The sequence below is a fragment of the Alexandromys fortis genome, unplaced genomic scaffold, assembly GCF_014885135.2.
Source record: "Alexandromys fortis isolate MF-2015 unplaced genomic scaffold, M_Fortis_MF-2015_v1.1 scaffold_45, whole genome shotgun sequence".
Classification (NCBI taxonomy): domain Eukaryota; kingdom Metazoa; phylum Chordata; class Mammalia; order Rodentia; family Cricetidae; genus Alexandromys; species Alexandromys fortis.
Window position 1 is genome coordinate 7,045,556 of NW_026067926.1, and position 18,340 is coordinate 7,063,895.

Genomic DNA, 18,340 nt, shown 5'->3' on the forward strand with positions numbered 1-18,340 from the left:
TTGCCCATTATATCTAGCCTCTTCTCAGCTAACTCTTGCACCTGGACTAGCCCATTTCTAATAATGTGTGTAAGCACCCCAAGGTGCGCTTACTGGGAAGATTCTAGCCTACATCCATCCTGGGTCGGAGCTTCATCGCGTGTGCCTGCCTCAGAGAGCAGAGCTATCGCGTCTCTCCGGGAGCAGAGCAGAGTCTGAGCTCACTTCCTCTTCCTCCCAGCATTCTGTTCTGTTTACTCCTCCCACCTATGTTTTAACCTATGAGGGCAAGCAGTTTATTTATTGCTTAACCAATGAAATCAACAGATTGATATATGACACTCCCACATCATCATCATCTTCCTCTCTCTCTCTCTCTCTCTCTCTCTCTCTCTCTCTCTCTCTCTGCGGCTGGTGGCAAGCAGGGGTAGCTGTTCTGCCCTTCTGATCTCAGGGCCAGCTCTCCTACCTGTCTCGGGTGTAGATGAGCAGGGGTGGGAGGAAGAGGTCTTTTAACTGGGCATGTTAATTAGGTGAACCAAAAGGGGCTTTTGATTGCTGGACTTCAACACTTTGCTAATTGGACCTTGGTAGTCAGTCTCAGGAGGAGGAAGTGGCCTACTAAGGAAATGGGCCTTGGTGGTAGCTTTAGGGATGAAATCTAATGGTTTTTAGCAAGGCAGAGGAATGGGAGAGAAGGGCAAGCCCTGCCAGAGGCATGCCCACTACGCTCGAGCTGGCCAGAGTCCCTTCGGTGGCAACACATGGTACAGTAGGCCCGTTCACTTCATGTCCCCTGGGAAGCAAAGAAACAGGAAAGGACCTGGGTTTCAATACCCGTCAAGGACACACCCCATTGACCTACCTTCCTCTTGCTACAGCCCATCTTCTGACTGCACCACTGGCTGGGAGCCGCACTTTTAGCACGTGGGCCTTTGGGAATACCCTGGAGTGTCACATGTTAGGCTTGACAAGTTACTGAGCTTCTCTGAGTCTCACTTTTCCATGATAAATGGAAATAATAATATTTTTTAAATGGCATAATAATATTTACTCTTTCAGGGGGATGTTGACTAGACTCAGGAAGTTTACACTCGTAAGGCCCGAGCCCTATGTGCCTGCTTATAAAAGCACAGTAAACACGGTCTATTTCTAACATCTCTGGTGGGTTGCCTAAATCTCACAATCTATGAAAAAAAAAATAATTGATCAGTGGGCGACAGAGGAGCCCTAGAGAGGAGCTTGCACTTGAACTCTGCCTCCACCGTGTCTAAGCCACAATGAAGGGAAACTGTGCCTTCCACACCTTAACTTACAAACTGCTCTTATATTATGACACCATTAGTCCAGTAAAAGCCCACTCTAGGAAGCAGCTTAAAAAATGCTCGTGAAAAGGGGACTCCTACTCCTACTCCAGCTGAGATTAATAAGATGATTTAGGGATGCTCAGCTGGACTTCCCAAGGAGCTGAGTTCCCGCAGCAATGGGTTAATAGTCCACCTGGTGCCCCCTGGTGGTGGATATATCCTCTGCCTTTGCTATCCTTGGAGACCCCTGGCTTGAAGAGACTCTCTACATCTCCTGGTTATTTGGTGCTGATTTGATCAGCCCTGTCTGGGGACATGGACAGGAATGAGGTGAAACTGGCTTCCCTATGAAATGGGGTCTTGCCCTCTGTCCACTATAACTTGACCCCGTCTGAGCCCCAGAGCTGTAGACAGGAAGCTGTTAATGGCTTTTAGTCCTAATCTTGTCACCGAGTTTTCCTTTATCCATCTCCCAGATGAGGAAACTGAGGCCAGAGTGCCCGCCAAGTGAGCATGCCCAGCCAATTACTGACACCCTTAACTGACTTTCTGGGCTTTTCCCTCTTCTCACTGCCATTCAGCAGCCAGGGGAGGAACATTAGGAACTTTGTAATTAGCAGAGAAAACTAAAGACTTCTAAGTCAGACTCTCCTGCCTCCAGGTGTCTCTCCTGCCATCGGCCATCTGTTTAGGAGATGGAGGGCTGGCCCGCTTAGCTCTTTTTTATAACCAGAGAAAACATAATTCAAATGAAATAATCAGTGTATTTTGTATTTTAGTGGCCTCCAGGTGTCACAGCTTCCTGATGAGTGTTGGGTGGTTCTTAGCAGCCTGCAGACCTGGGGTGGTTTTTGTTGACCTGCAGATAATACAACCTCCCTGTGAGTGTTCGGGTGGTTTTTAGTGACGTTCTGGTAACACAGGCTCCCTCACAACCTTGTCTTGCAGCCTGGTCATGTTCTACTTCATTGCACTGGCTGGAGCACACAAGCGGGTAGTTGTCCAGCTCCGAGAGCAGCTGTTCCTGGTAAGAAAGCACAGACTCAGAGGGTCAAGGCCAGGGACATTAAACCAGGACTCTGGGCATGATGGCACAGGCCTGTAGTCCTAGCACTCAGGAGGCTGAGGCAGGCAGGTCACAAGTTTCACATATACCTGGTCTACACAGTGAGTTCCACACCACCAAGACCTTGTTTCAGATAAAGGGGAAAAGATAAAGCAGCCCTCTCTAGTTTCATTCATTCACCTGGTTCATTCATTCATTAATCAACTGGCTCATCTAGTCCTATGCCAGAGAGAGACAGAAGCATTAAAGAGTGAGAGAAGCGATACATTTGGGGTGGGGAGGTAGCCCCGTGTGTGAAGTGCTGCTGTATAGGCATGCGGACCCGAGCTCCACCCAGGCATCCATGTAGAAGGCTGCAGCATCACAGCCTGCATGTGTAGACCCAGCACGGGGAAGCAGAATCAGGCAGATCTCTAGGCTGACTGGCCAGGAAGCCTACCCTCGGGCAAGTTGCTGGTCTAATTAAGAAACTCTATTTCCAAACATAATGGCCAGGAAACTCTAGAGATGACTCAGTGGTTAGGAGCACTAGTTGCTCTTGCAGAGGACCCGGGTTCAATTCTCAGCACCCATGCGGTGACTCCCAGTCATCCATAGCTCCAGTTCCAGGGGATCTGACGCCCTCTTTTGACATTCTGCAGGCAGCAGGCTTGCACAGGTGCATACACACACCTTCAGGCGAAACACTGATGCCCATAAACACATCTAAAGATAATTTTAAAACAAATACCACCCCTGCCTCACCAACCCCACTTGAGGAATGGTACCTGAGGTTGACTTGTGACTGCCCCCTGAAGGTCCACATCCATGCACACATGCTCCCCCACCTCCACACGAGCACGTACACATGTGTAAGGGTGTGTACACACAGTGAACTAATTTCTGTAACGATCATAAGAGCTAGGTATGTGGCGAGATGGAGGAGCCGAGGCTACAGCAGCCAATGGCTGTGAGAAGCCTGTCGGAGGTGACGTCAGAGGTAAGACGGGAATGATGGCAGTCACCAATTATTAGAGGTCCTTAGAGGGATGGAAGGACCCCGTGTGGGAATAAGCCAGGCACTTTGGGGAGACAGGAGAATGGGGGTATATGGCTGGAGGGCTGTGAAAGACAGGGGGCTAGATGATTCTTTTGACATTAGCCAGAGGTCACTGCATTGCCTGGCAAATTCAATAGGTTTCGGTTTTACTTAGTATTTGGTTAAATTGTCTGAGACTAGGTCTTTGTAGCCCCAGCCCCAAACTCAGGGTAGTCAAGGATGGCCTTGAACTTTTGATCTTCCTGTACCCACTTCCTGAGGGTGGGAGTCACAGGCATGGACCACCACACCCAGTTTAGGCAATGCTGGGGGTGGAACCCAGGCTGTGTGCATGCCAGGCACTCAGCCCACACGTGTGTTTCTAGATCTCCAGCTGTCCCGTGGACAAGGGGCTGTGGTGGGACCTCTGGTGAGGGAGACAGGCCAGCCTGGAAGTCACGGTGGCACTCCAATGGCTGGAATCCCTTACCTGGAGTCTGACGAGAGACTCACTGGAGAGAAATAGCTTCCTACATTTCTAAACATATGAGACAGACTTCGAACCTGCTTCTCTTTTTTAGGAGAGTCGTGACAAGCGTTATCTTATCCAGAAACTAACCGAAGCTCAAAGGGATGTGCGGAGCCAGCCGGCTTGAGCAAGACGCTGCAGCTTCTCAGCATGGGGCCCTGGAGACCCTACAAAGTCCACCTGAGTGGAACTGTTAAAATATATTTTTCTAGACTTTAGGGCTTTCAGTGACTTAGCCAAACAGGCTGGCCCCTGGAGAGCGGTGGCTCCCTGAGGATTCTACCAGAACACTGACTTCTCAAGTTGCTCGGGATTTATTATTGAAACCAGAGAAAGAGATTTTTATTTATTTATTTTTTGTTCAGACTTTTGTATCTTTAAAAAAGGTTTGTATGTGTTGTTTTTCAAAGTAAAACTGAGTTCCCCCATCTCTAAAGCTGGGCGGTTTCTTTGGAAGCCTTTCCAGGTTGAGTGAGTAGCCTCTCAAATGCCACTGGTGACTTAAAATTCAACCTGACTTCTTTTTTTCAAACGAACATGCATCTTCAGGTGCTAAAGGCTTGGAACAGCTGATAAGAATGTGGAAATGCCATCCTGGCAGCTCCTGCTGTGTGCCCGGACCACACTTGAATTTCTGCCCCCATCAGGGTTGCCCTTGAGTGGGAGACTGAGGCAGGTTGCAGCCCCTCCTTCTCAGCTCTCCAAGCCTTTCCTGCAGTCTTGTTCACTCCTCAGGGGAAAGTGACCTTAGCTGGCTGGCTAGCCACCAACCTTCTGATTCTACCTGGCTGCAAGTTCTGCGATCTGATGACAGAATTGAAGGAGGGTAAAACCTTGCAAGGCAGATGGATAGTTCCTCTCTGTTTTCCAAATGTCATTCCTGTCCCTTGCACGGAGTTCTTCATTCCTGAAGGAAACCAAATGTTTCAGAGCCAGGCTACAGTGTACTGTTTGGTATTGAAGTCGTGGGTAAGGCTTGGGGGTTATATGTGTGATTTCAGACATAGATCCATGGCCTAGTCTGTTGATAAGAACAGAACACAATACAAACATAAGTTGGGTTCTGATTACTTAAATACACATTTCAAAGGGCTAGGCTTTGTTTGCCTGCACTTAAAACTTTGGATGTGTATACTTTTGTTTTTATAAAACGTTACAGAAACAGAGCATCTCTTGCGATCTCTGCTACGGTAAAAACTGTATTTAATAAATACCTCATCATGTGTCTTCCCAAAGCTGGCCCTTTTAACAGTGCCTAATTCGTTCACCTTTTACCTGAAAGTCTGTCAGGGAGCTACGAGTCCTGTGACAGACAGTTTGAAGCTTCAGTTTTTCACTGGCTCCTAACCTTTTCTGACATTTAAAATTAGATTCATGGTTTTAGAAAGCTGCCAAGAAGGATCTCCGTCCTCTGACCTCTGCCTTGTTTCTCAGAAATGATTGACTTCTTGCTCTGGAAGGAAAGCAAACTTGTTATGGCGAACACATCTCTATATGTATAAAGGGTCCTTTGTGTGTGTCTTCTCTCTCTCTCTCTCTCTCTCTCTCTCTCTCTCTCTCTCTCTCTCTCCTATCTCTCTATTGTGTGTGTGTGTGTGTAGATGGAACTCATATCCTCAAGTCCAACACAATAATGTCTCTGATCTTCCACGAGGTTGTATCAACATGGGATATTTTTGTACCTGTGAGAATGTGTATTTCCTAACCTTTTCTTATATTTGAAGATCTATGAGTTTTTAACCCTAACAACAGGCAGTTTGAATAAACCAAAGTTCATTCCATCCTCATTTTACAAATTCTAACTGTTGGCATTTAGCCTAGTGTCTTCATATAACATTTTCGTCACTCACCGTGCCCCTGCGATGACCTACTTTCCTGTTTGTACAGATGGTGGGTAAAATGGACAGTATACTGTTTTCTTTGTTATAAAACGGATACCAAAATATGCCAACTAGTATGTTAGCTTTAGTAATCGCTGCTAATGTCCATACCTCTTACTTGAATGTTTTGATAACTTTAGTAACCAGGCGACATCGGTATGATTTTTAATGCGTGGCTCTAACAGGTGTGTTAAACTACTGATTACACAGTGTCTTGAAGGTTTTAAGTGTGATTGTGTGCACTTGAACCCACAAAAGCTCATCGTCAAGAACCGGGTGATGAGGACAATTGCAATATTCTGTAAAGATGCTCTTCTCACTGCAGTTAGAGGAAGTAGCATTCTGACATCTGTTGGATGTGTTGGATGAGTTTTATCACTTCTTGGTTTTCCTGAAGCCAAAGAAAAGCATGTTGGTGTGCTTTAAACTTCAACGACAAAGATATCTTAAGCCTTTTATACCTTAGCACCATTGGAAAACCACTGTTGTGTTTGTTCTATAAAGATATAATAAATATTGAAGTAGAAATATATGTGTTGGGTGTGTGTTATGAATACCTATCTCTGAATTTTTTCTTAATATCTTGAAGTTCTGTGCAAGTAGCTACATACTTCTTTTTAATGGCTGTGTAGCATTTCAGCAGCCACACACATTTCCCGTAACCACGCAACCACTAGCGGGCACTTGAGGTGGGTTTTGTCATTCTCCCCCTGTACAAACACCAGAAGATTGAACTTGAAAAGCCTTGGCAAACATTTCTATTTTTCCCTCTTCTTCTTTTTAAAGGCAGACTTACAGGTGCTTGCAGTCACAAAATGTTCCCACCCCAGTGAAGAGGAGAATCCAGTCAGGCAGGTGTTTAGTTTGCGTTTACTCTTAAGTTCACACATAAGATCTCGCAGCTGGACACCTGACGGGCAGCAAGCCACTTATGCTAAGTATTTGGAAAGAAAAGAATTCATTTTTTTCCAGGGTGGTGCAAGGTCTGCCCCTGTGAGAACTTCCAAACATATCTTTATACTCTGTAGCGTGTGGCTTTCCCAGAAGCCTGACCGGAGTGTGAGACGTGCTTGATACAGGGATGTCCCTTTGCTGTGTGACTGTGGGCAGATGCCTTCACCTTTTGGGACAGTCCCCTCACATCTACAGTACAAAAGTAAGACAAGTTGCTTTTATATTTCAGAACTTGACTAGGTAAGCACATAATATCTAGGATGTAGTACATCTCAACATCTTTTTTCTTTCTCTTCAGGACCTATCTAGAAGTGCCATGTATTGAACATGAAGGTTTTGAACATGTGCGGGTCTGGGGAGCCTGATTGAGGCTGAGCGTTCATTACACGGGGCTGTTTCCACACCTTCTCTGCCACTCCTGTCGAGTACGGGGGTTCATCTTAAGTTTAAGTTGCTGTAGTATACTAATTTGAACACTATCGTTATATAGCTTAGTAGCTTTAATTATTTTACAGTATGTATCAAACATACACAAAAAACAAGGGCGCAACCCGAAGTTCCCTTAAAACCACAGCCTCTGGCACCACCTATAATAACTGATGTATATCCTCTAGGCATTTTTTTTTTGTTTCATATACATGACTAATTTGAAAACTCATTTCTATTGGCTAGCCCCTAGCTGTCATATTAATGGATATGCACTTTAAAAAGTTTAGAGTATGTTGTTAAATTTTCCTTCCCTCAACACACAGTCTTCTCCCTCACCAGTGTGCACCAATACACACGGCCAGGAATAATCCAGTGCAGTATGAAGAACAGTGTATAAAACAAATCTCAAAAAAAAGAGAAGGGACAGGAAATACTGTGGAAGGAGCTGTCCGGCCCACAATTACACCAAACACTGGTGTGTTTTAGCCGGTAATTTCTACTGAATTTTAGGTTTAAAGAGGCTGCAAATAGAGAAAAAAAATATCTCCGTAAGGCGAGGGAAACTAAGGCCCCAACAGTGACCCTGGAGAGACAGTGAGCACTACACCTGGGTCGCCCCAGCAGAGAAACTCCTCATCCTCATCCATAAAACCAGCCAGGGTCCCTTTATGACGCCCCAATGATTGGCAGGCAGCACACCCAATAGAGTTCTTGCATCGCCATTTCCAGCCAACTGGGTGAAACGTTTCCCCGGCCCGCCGCACCCATGCGTCATCACCGTGAGCCGAAAGCACAACTGGCGCGGGCGCTTAGGCCTTGGTGGCGTTGTCACCGGCGATGAGCGGCACGAGGGCGATAGCGGCTGCTTCCATGTGGCGCTTGCGTACTGGCGTCCGGAGGCCCCTCTCAGGTACCGGCCACTCGCGGTCGTGGGCCCAGCGCTGGGCTCCAGGCCGGGGATAGCTTAAGGGGAGGTCACGATGTCACCGGGGAGACGTCCATTGCGTCACAAGCGCGCAACATGGGGGGTGGAGTTTGTAGCTCACGTCGAGATGATTGACAGGAACAGGTGGACTTGCGCAGGATGCGTGGGGAGGGTGGGGAACCAAGCGATTACCCGCCCGTGACGTGACGTCAGTATAGATGTGGTACTTGAGAGTCCTGCAGTACCACTGGAGTCTTCACCCGGCCTTTCTCCATCGGCAGCATTAACCTGTTAGAAATGCAGATTTCCGGATCTGATGGCAATACTGTTTGCAGTTTTGAGATGTGTTTTTGTGTAACTATGACCTATTAAATAGTTTCATGGAAACCACATGTTTATGGTAAACAGTAAGCCCCCAGATGGACGAATATTCACACACACCACCACCACCATGATAAGATATGAAACTTTATTAGATAGTGTTGAATGTGCTACCAAAGTTTGCCCCAAAGACTATTTTTCTTTCTGGAAAAAAAAAAAAGAGTGCTTAGCAAGTGTTTGGGTATATTAAGAGATGTCAACTATAAATAGAGATGTTTTCCTTGATGAGAATGGATTAGAAGAGAAATTTTAAGAACCTCTTACTATGTTACTTATTCCATAAGCCACTTAAATCTCCCAGGCACCTCTTTTGGAACAGGACATTTGAGAGCTTCTAGCACTGAGCTTCTGTTTTATTTTAAAGTGGGTAACAAAGCAGTCAGAACTCAGGGATGTGAATGGTAAGGCTTCTTGTTAACCTAGTGAGCAGGTAACAATAAGAATCATTTGACCTGGCGGTGTGACACACACTTTTAATCCCAGCACTTGGAAGACAGAGATGGGCAGGTCTCCATGAGTTCAAGGTCAGCCTGTTCTACAGAGTAAGTTTTCAGGACAGCTAAGGCTACACAGAAACCCTGTCTTGAAGAAACAAACAAACAAAAAACAAAACAAACAAAAGGCAATTGTTTTCATTTATGAAGTCACTTGACTTCCTTTGTCTCATTTAGCCTCATGATAATAAAAAACCTTAAGTATGTGTTTCTCCTTAAAAAGGAAAATAGCCTTGTTATTGGGTAGATTTCTGTTTTGGCTTTGAGGCAGTATCTCTCTCTGTAGCTCTGGCTGACCTGGAACTTGCTATTCACCAGCCTGTCTTGAAACTTGCAGAGCTCTGCCTGCCTCTGCCTGCTGATGCTGGAATTGAAATATCTATTTGGATTTGGTTAGATAAAAGCCGAGTACAGTCTTCATGCTCCTGTTGCAGCCTTTCTTGAGTGCCTGGGTCTAGAGGAGAAGTGAGCTTAGAGAGCAGTGCAGTGTGTTCTCAGTGAAAACACAGTCCTGCTTCTCACTCCTCAAAAGCCAGCTGTGTGAACTTGGCCCAGCTGCTCAGCGCTTTGCTGTTTCTCAGCAACTCTTTGAAAGGGTTGCCTCTTTCTTTCTTTGATAACAAATAAGAGAACGAGCAAACAAGATTGTGTTGTGAAGTAGAGCTGGCTGATCAATTCTGTCTCCAGATTCCACTTTCTTCAAGGAGGCAAGTTGGCCAGAAGTTTGGGCCCTTGAAATTGAAGAAACACAGCAGGTCACTTTGATTGTGTCCCGTTGTTCTCCCGTGAAACCTGGGCCACGCCCATAGAGACTCTTTCTGAGGGCAGTCAGGAGTGGTGCTTTGCACTTGGCAGAGAAGCCTGTGAGGCTTCTAGGCTGTGTTCAGTGTCTAGAGTCAGTGTGCTGAGTGAGGTGGAGCATGCCCAGTAGACCAAAGCTAGTTCCACTCCTGCAGGGTTCATCCTCCTCTGTACACTGTGTGCTCTTTATCCCAGGACTGTGGAGATAGCTCAGTGGTTGACTATTTCCCCTGAGTGCGTCAAGCCCTGATCTTGATGAACTCCAGCACCATAATGAATAAGCACATTTAAAATTCTACTGCGGGGGGGGGGGGGGGGGGGGGGGGGGGGGGGGGGGGGGGGGGGGGGGGGGCTGGAGAGATGGCTCAGAGGTTAAGAGCATTGCCTGCTCTTCCAACGGTCCTGAGTTCAATTCCCAGCAACCACATGGTGGCTCACAACCATCTGTAATGGGGTCTGGTGCCCTCCTTTGGCCTGTAGGCATACACACAGACAGAATATTGTATACATAATAAATAAATAAATATTTAAAAAAAATAAAATTCTACTTGGCAGCAAAGCTCATGTTCAGGACTCTGACATACAGACATGCCAAATTCACCATGCCTGCCCTAAGGCCTTGTGTCCCAGAGGCCTTGGGCCTTCTTAATAAAAGAGTTGAAAATGTGTCCCAGATGAACCTTTTCACCTGTTTTCTGGATGTTGAAGTTAGCCGAGGTAAAAAGAAGTATTTTCCAAAAACATGGTAGTCATGGCAAACCAAGAGTCTGTGACACTTTAAGTAATGCCAACCTAGGCAGACTGACAAACCAGAGGACCTGTGGCTTTCTGTTTTCATATGAGGTGAACACACCTTACTACAAAGACCCTTCTCAGAGGGATGCACATTTGAGATCCTCTCATCCTAGGACTTGGAGAGTGTAATGGAAATGTTTGGCTATTCAGGTTCCTCAAAAGAATTTACATTTTAAAGAAGAGTTCACTTTGTGAGGACAAATGTAGCACAATTAGTAAAAACTCAGAGACAGATATTGGGTTCAACCTGAAGACCAGAAAAGCAAAGCAGCCAGCCACTGGCTCTTACCTTGACCTCAGTCCGAAAGTGGTGATCCTGCCTCCAGGAAACCTCAGAACTAGGACTGAGAGTTGTCTCCTCTCGTTTTATAATCCTCTCTATTTCTGGGACTAAGGGCATTCACCACTATTGCCTGGTTTCTATGGCAAGCTAGTATGGCTACTGGGATTAAAGGTGTGTGTCATTGCTGCCTGGTCTGTAAGGCTGGCCAGTGTAACTGTTTTACTTTTCTGATCCTCAGGAAATCTTTATTTATTAAAATACAAATGAAATGCCACTACATTTCCCTTTTTGTCTATAATAAAAAAGACTATATCTAAGAAAAACTATATATAATAAGTACAATAACTATATACAATGTATATAGGCAATAAATACATCAACAATGTCTAGTCCATTTGCATTTGACAAATTTAGAGAAAATACTCCCTATCTTTCCTATTTTGGTGAGTCCAAAGTCTTGTACCTAATTTACTTTCTATCATAACTTGTTTTCTGCATCAGGTAAACAAGGAAAACTATAACTATCTGGTCTTCAACTCCTTTAGAGACAGAAATAATATTAATTGAGTAAGCAGGAAGTGCAAGCAAGTGACTTTCAAAAACTGTGAGTAATGACAGAAACAGCTGACTGCCTGGACAGTCACCCAAAGTTTCTCTGCAATGTTGGGGCATCCATCTTTGGCCTACAGGCCTAGCATATTCAACAGACATTTTTGTGAAGCAGGACATTCTGAGGACTGTCCCTCCTTGTCTTGACAATGTTTGGCAGTCACTCACTTTTGTGTTCTGCTTGACTGAGTAGAACAGCATACTGTCAGCAGTTGAGGCAAGAACATTTTCTTGTCCAGTGACTTACTTTTGCCACAAATAAAATAAACTCCATGTGGAGTTTCTTCACTGCCCATTATCTTCTCTGAAGTAGATTGGTGCTGCCAGGAGCAGACATGTTTCATTGTCATAAAAAAGAGCCTATGTTATTAAAACATTAAATGCCATATTCTGTAGATCTCTGAAGTGTTTGAAGATGGCTTATCTAAAATATTTTTCTGATCCTCAGGCAAGCTTTATTTATTAAAATATAAATGAAATGTCACTATTATAGATAAACCCAAGCTGTCACCTGTCCATGGAACCGATGTATTAAAAGAATTTCTAAGCCCCAACCTGGACTACCAGATTTTGCACCCGGAGCCTTTTCAGGCTATCAGCATGGGCCTGCTTCCCAGGAAGACTGGGGAAGGGTGTCATGATTTGCTTTGTGCTGTACAGCTTGGGAAGGGAGAGACTTTCCCAAAGCAGGGGTCACGTGAGCTGCCTGGTGAAGACAGGCTTCGGCTTTCCCAGATGACCATGTGTGTAAAGTGAAGCCATAAGCCCCATTCTTTAAGTGAAATCTTTGGGGTTTGAGCATTGCAGATGACAAAGAATGCATTGACAGGCATGTGCGGCCCTCAGGGCTTGCTTATGACCTTGGTTCTATGCATCTTTCATTCTGTCTGCAAAAGGACTACAAGCCAGTGAGATGGCTCAGTGGTAAAGGTGCTTGCTGCCAAGCATAAGGGCCACATGCATATCAAGAGAGAGAGAGAGAGAGAGAGAGAGAGAGAGAGAGAGAGAGAGAGAGAGAGAGAGGAAAATTTTTTAGAATAAAAAGGACATTAATGTTCAGTGTGGATAATAAAGAAATGTTCCTTGCGTTTTCATTGCAGCCTATGGAAGAGCCATTGTCGTCAGGTTTCACAGTTCAGGAATGACCTTAGACAATATTAACCGGGCTGCTGTGGATCGAATAATTCGGGTGGATCACGCTGGTGAATATGGAGCAAACCGTATCTATGCAGGGCAGATGGCTGTGCTGGGCCGGTCCAGTGTTGGCCCTGTCATTCAGGTGGGCTCTTCCCTAAGTCTCAACCTGACCTGTTACCCTGGCAATGAATCTGAAGCCCCGTGGTAATCACCTCTGCCTGCATGTTCCAAAGGGAGATTCTGGGAAACAAAGAGCGTATGTTCTGTTTGGAAAAGCTCAAATCTAAACTGGACATGGTGCTGGTGCATCCCTTTAGTCCCAGCACTTGGGAGGTAGAGGCAACCAGCTCTCTGTGAGTTTGAGGCCAGCCTGGGCTACATAGAAAGTCTCGGGTCAGAAAGAAAGAATGGGGAGAGAGGACATGTAAAAGAGAAAGAAACCGAGTGTGGGAACCAAGTGTACCTGTGATGTGACTGTCTGGTATTAGGAAAAGCTGCAAATGCCTCCGTGAGGGGAATGTTCCACACGCCAGGAGGTGACTGTAGACTTGTCCTTGTACAGACTTCCGGAGAGAGGGGTCTTCAGTCCCAGGGATCCAGGCTCCCTTTACAGTTCTTACCATCTGTGACCTTAAAGAAGTCACATGACCCTTAGGTTTCCATTTCCCGGTGTGGTGTGCATACCAGCCTGGTAAAACCCCTAACTCACTGGGTTTGGTTGGGGAATAAACAAGCTCAGATAGGGCTATTGGGGCCATGCCTGGCGTGTGGTAGCTTCAGATTCCCCACAGACATCCCAGCTCCAGGAGCTCATCCCCCGTGTACGATGACATCTGCATGTCGCCCCTGCACCTGTGCGTCTGTGCCTCTCTACCTTGAAGCATGTCCAGGCCACTGAGAATCCCCCATGCCAGGAAAATACCACACATTTGCCGTCCTGCTTCCTGTTGAGAACAGTCTGTGTGTTTCCAGGACATAGTTATTTTCCATTATTTTCTGGTGTGGAACGTCCTTCTGTATATGTGGTTACTTTTATTGGTCAATGAATAAAGCTGCTTTGGCCTGTGGCAGGGATAGACAGGCTGGGAGAGAGAGAGAGAGAGAGAGAGAGAGAGAGAGAGAGAGAGAGAGAGAGAGAGAGAGAGAGAGAGAGAGAGAGAGAGAGAGAGAGCGCGAGCGCGCACAGAGTCAGGGAGATACCATGTAGCTGCCAAAGGAGAAAGACACCAGACCTTACCGGTAGGCCACACCGTGATGATACATAGATTAATAGAGATGGGTTAATTTAAGATGAAAGAGTTAGTTAATAAGAAGCCTGAGCAAATAGGCCAAACAGTGCTGTAATTAATATAGATTCTGTGTGATTACTCAGGTCTGGGAGGCAATTGCACAAGCAGTCTCTATCTACAGTTTTCAGCTGTGGTTGCTGGAACCGATGGCTCAAAGCCTGGGGTTCCAGAGGGCCCCTTGCATGAGATGACTGGGCTGTGAGTCCTCGGGGAAGACCAGTCGGCCCTAACGAGGCACTGTGTGCATGGCAGGAGCAGCCCGCCAAAGCCATGCTGGTGGCACCTGGTGTTTAGGAAGCACCGACTGTCCTGCCTTAGCTGCTCTTGTCCTTCTGTCCCCATCCTTTGTGTGAAGTCTAGAAGGAATTACACCGTGACTGACATTCTGCCCTTCAGTTCTGAGCTGGGTCAGCGAGGTGGGTGGATCTGGAGGTGTGGCAGTGGACCTCTTCTTAGCGATGTCTGAGGTGCAGCTTTGGTTCTTCCTTGGCCTGCAACCTCTTTTCTTTTTTGAGAGTCTGTGTTTTGCTTTTATCTTATGGACCCATAAGGAGATGGGAGAGCGCAGCTCTCATCATTACACCGCTTCCCTTTTGCCTCCTATGTGCTCAGCCATAGCAAGTTCCCAGGGTATAGCCAGAGGCCCTTGTAATGCTTGTCTCTTTTTATGGTTCCTCCCGCAGAAAATGTGGGATCAAGAGAAGGACCATTTGAAAAAGTTCAACGAGCTGATGGTTGCGTTCAGAGTCCGACCTACAATTCTGATGCCCTTGTGGAACGTGGCAGGCTTTGCACTGGGTAAGTGTCTGTTGGTGACGAGTTGGTTGTTATACAGTTATGACACACACAGGGACACTAGACAGTGCAGTTATGACACACACAGGGACACTAGATAGTGCGGTTATGACACACACAGGGACACTAGATCGTGCGGTTATGACACACACAGGGACACTAGATAGTGCAGTTATGGCACAGATACACTAGGTAGTGCAGTTATGATACACACAGAGGCCTTGAACCAGACCACTGACCGCAGTGAACATTTGCGGGTGGGGCTGATTGGACAAAAGGATATACAGTATGACACTCCACAGCTCCCAGTGCCACTAGGACAAAGTAAGAGGTGTTGGAGAGGCGGAAGAGATGGAGGAGCGAGGTAGTTTTTGTTTTGTTATTAATTAATTTTGGGAGGGGGAGGTTCTTTTTCAGGACGACACTTCAGGGGTGAGGGACAGATATGGAGGGACTGGGAGGTGAGTGGGATTGGGATGTGTTGAAATAGGAGCGGCGGCAGGGCTGCGTCCCCAGCACCCGGCCGCCCGCATGGCTAGCTTATGCCCCGAAATAATTACACGGAAACTGTATTCTTTCAAACACTGCCTGGCCCAGCTAGTTCCAGCTTCTTATTGGCTAGCTCTTACATATTGTTCTAACCCATTTCTAATATTCTGTGTAGCCCACGAGCTGGCTTACCAGAGAGGATCTTAACCTGCGTCTGTCTGGAGTGGGAGCATCATGGCGACTCACTCACTCAGCTTCTTTTTCCCAGAATTCTCTTCTGTCTACTCCGCCTACCTAATTTTCTGTCCTATGAGGGCCGAGGCAGTTTCTTTATTAATAAGAAATCACTCCCACATCAGGGATGCACGGTATGAAATTACTAAAGAATCAATAAAGAATTACACACACACACACACACACACACACACACACACACACACAAATCCCCAGATGCACGACATAATCCTACCATAGAGAGTTGCAGCCCAGATGTCAGGATGCCTCACCATATCTTTGATCAGCAGCCTGTGACTCATCTCACGCTTGACCTCGTTTGACGACTGCAGGGGCGGGAACGGCCTTGCTGGGGAAGGAAGGAGCCATGGCCTGCACTGTGGCAATAGAGGAGTCCATTGCTCATCACTACAACAACCAGATCCGCACGCTGATGGAGGAGGACCCTGGGAAGTATGAGGAGCTGCTGCAGGTGAGAAAGGGCAGGTGACGGTGACAGAGAAAGACGGAAGGGTGATAAGGAGGCAGGGCTTAGCCCAGGGAGGGGCGGGGAGTCCTGAGACAGACAGGTTATAGGGCTCTGGCACAGTGAAGCCTAGAACTGATGTCTCCCAAGTCCAGGTCTGTGTGTCCTCTGCACATCCATGACTCAACAACTCATGGGCTGTACACGGAAGGCACCAGCTAACATGCTAAACTGGACAGAGAACCGTAGGCAATGGAGGGAAACAGAGACGGGAGAGGTGGCCTTCTCCAGGGGAGAGCACATCCATGGTTGTCCAGGCCACGAGGTCACCCCTGAAAGCATACATACAGGTAGCATTCTATAGACCCAGCAGGCTATATTTAAATATGTATATGCAAACATATATATGCATGTCATAACAGTGAAATAAAGAGACCATAAATTGGAAGGAGAGCATGGAGGGTGTATGGGAAGGTTTGGAGGGAGTAAAGGGAAGGGAGAAATGTAATTAAATTATAATCTCTGAAATAAAATAAAGAAAATGATGATGAAGTCTTTAGGCTGTGTGACCGAAGTGCTAGAGCATCTCAGGTCATCGCCTACAGGAAGAAGGAACTCAGCCAGGCTGGTATTCATTTGGTGGTTACAAAGGATCCCCCTGCCTCAGCACCATCCTTCCACCCCCCAGTAATAGTTTGTTTGTTTGGATTTTGTTTGTTTTGTTTTTGAGACAAAGTCTCTGTCTATAGACCAGGTTGGTCTTGACTCTTGGTCCCCTGCTTCCAAGTATCCGGGTTGTCAGGATGCATCTCTGTGTTTGGCCATGTGGTGGTTTGACTAAGAATGGCCCCCACAGGCTCATGTATGTGAATGCTTAATCATCAGGGAGTGGTGTTATTTGAGAGGGATTAGGAGGTATAGCCATGCTGGAGAAAATGTGTTACTCGGGGTGGGCTTTAAGATTTCAAAAGTCAGGCCAGGCCCAGAGTCTCTCTCTTGGCCTGGAGATCAGGATATAGCTCTCAGCTACTCCTCCAGCACTGTAAGCGTTGCTGTGTTCCCTGCCATGATGATAATGGACTAAACTCTGAAACTGCAGGCCAACTCCCAATTATATGCTTTCTTTTATAGTTACAAGGGTTGCCTTGGTCATGGTGTCTCCTCATAGCAGTAGAACACTCACTAAGACAGGCCACAACTTAATTTTCAAAACCTAAATCAGCAGTTGGCAAACACCAGCCTGCAGCCAAGCTTGTTTCATAAATAAATCCTACTAGAGCCACACCATGGTTTACTCCTGCAAGGCCGCTCTCCCCACTAGAACGGCAGAGGAAAAGCACGTGGCCCTCACCTGTAGACGAGGACACGAATCTCTGGCCTGGACATAGGATGAGCAGCAGGTGACCTAGAGTGCTGACTGGCTTCCGCTTGAGTTCCTTTTCTTTTCCAGGTCATCAAGAAGTTTCGGGATGAGGAGCTTGAGCACCACGACACGGGCCTGGACCACGATGCGGAGCTGGTAGGGACGGACTGTGGCTGGTGATACTTGGGGATTATTTTAAAGGTGGAGGGGCCAGAGGTTTCTGTTCCCAGAAAGAGACGTTTGAAAATAAAGGTCAAAGGTCAGGGAGCCAGCTCCTGGACAGAAAGCACACAAGCTCAGCCTTGGTCCAATGAGGCTCCTGTGTCCTACTGCTATATCCCAAGGAGTTTCAGTGGCCATAGATGCTTCTAGCAGGTTTCCAATTAAATAATTTCCCAGATCCTGCTTTTGATCCAGAGGAGCCCAGACCCTGCCCTAGCAGTGAATCTGAGCCTGACATCTAGATGTACCACGTGTGGTTTGGTTGTTGGTTGTTCAGGCTGGGGTTGAACCCAGGGTCTTGCTGGGCGAGTGCTCTGCTGGTGAGCGTTCCTCGTGCGCTGTTTGCGGATTTCCCCTCTGAAGTGCTGCAGACCAAACTCAGGGTGCTGTGGATAGACGGGCCCTCTGCCACCCAGCTCCATTGCAGCCCTTTGATCTCCACAGGCTCCGGCGTATGCCTTGTTGAAGAGGGTTATCCAGGCTGGGTGCAGTGCAGCGATATATTTATCAGAACGGTTTTAAAGTATGTCCGACGACCCATTTCTAGACAAGGTGGTCACTGAAGAAGTGGTGATTGCAGAGGAGGAACTGTACAATTATCACTGTGTGCTTTTTTTGTTAATAAACTACGAGAGGTGATTGTTGGGGTTTTTTATCTTTTTTTTTTTTTACCACTAATAAAACTTTTTGGCACTGAGTGGTGGGGGCACACACCTTTAATCCAGTACTGGTAGAGGCAGATGAATCTCTGTGAGTTCGAGGCCAGCCTGGTCTACATACAGAGTGAATTCCAAGGCAGCTATTACACAGAAAAATTGTTCAAAAAAGAACAACAACAAAAATCCAAGAACCTCTTTGGCACTGGTTTCCTGGGTGTTCCCCTGCTGTGAGGGCG

The 18,340-nt window shown here is 46.6% G+C and overlaps 2 protein-coding genes across 4 annotated transcripts in view; both read left to right on the forward strand.

Annotated features, from left to right (window-relative positions):
* Positions 1 to 5,423, forward strand: part of Tmc7 (transmembrane channel like 7) — a 52,666-nt gene extending 47,243 nt beyond the window's left edge. For 2 of the 3 annotated variants that reach the window (XM_050143367.1, XM_050143369.1), the window contains one exon: positions 2,235 to 5,423. In XM_050143367.1, coding sequence (XP_049999324.1) covers positions 2,235 to 2,391 — 157 coding nt within the window. In that variant the 3' untranslated portion in view covers positions 2,392 to 5,423. The remainder of the gene's footprint in view (positions 1 to 2,234) is intronic. The other variant, XM_050143368.1, reaches the window with a different exon arrangement.
* A 2,490-nt stretch (positions 5,424 to 7,913) lies between these two features.
* Positions 7,914 to 18,084, forward strand: Coq7 (coenzyme Q7, hydroxylase). The gene is made up of 6 exons (XM_050143361.1): positions 7,914 to 8,072; positions 12,551 to 12,729; positions 14,560 to 14,674; positions 15,727 to 15,866; positions 17,311 to 17,379; positions 17,890 to 18,084. Exons 1-6 carry the CDS (start codon positions 8,000 to 8,002, stop codon positions 17,965 to 17,967), a joined length of 654 nt encoding a protein of 217 aa, XP_049999318.1. The 5' UTR covers positions 7,914 to 7,999; the 3' UTR covers positions 17,968 to 18,084.
* Positions 18,085 to 18,340: the final 256 nt, after the last annotated feature.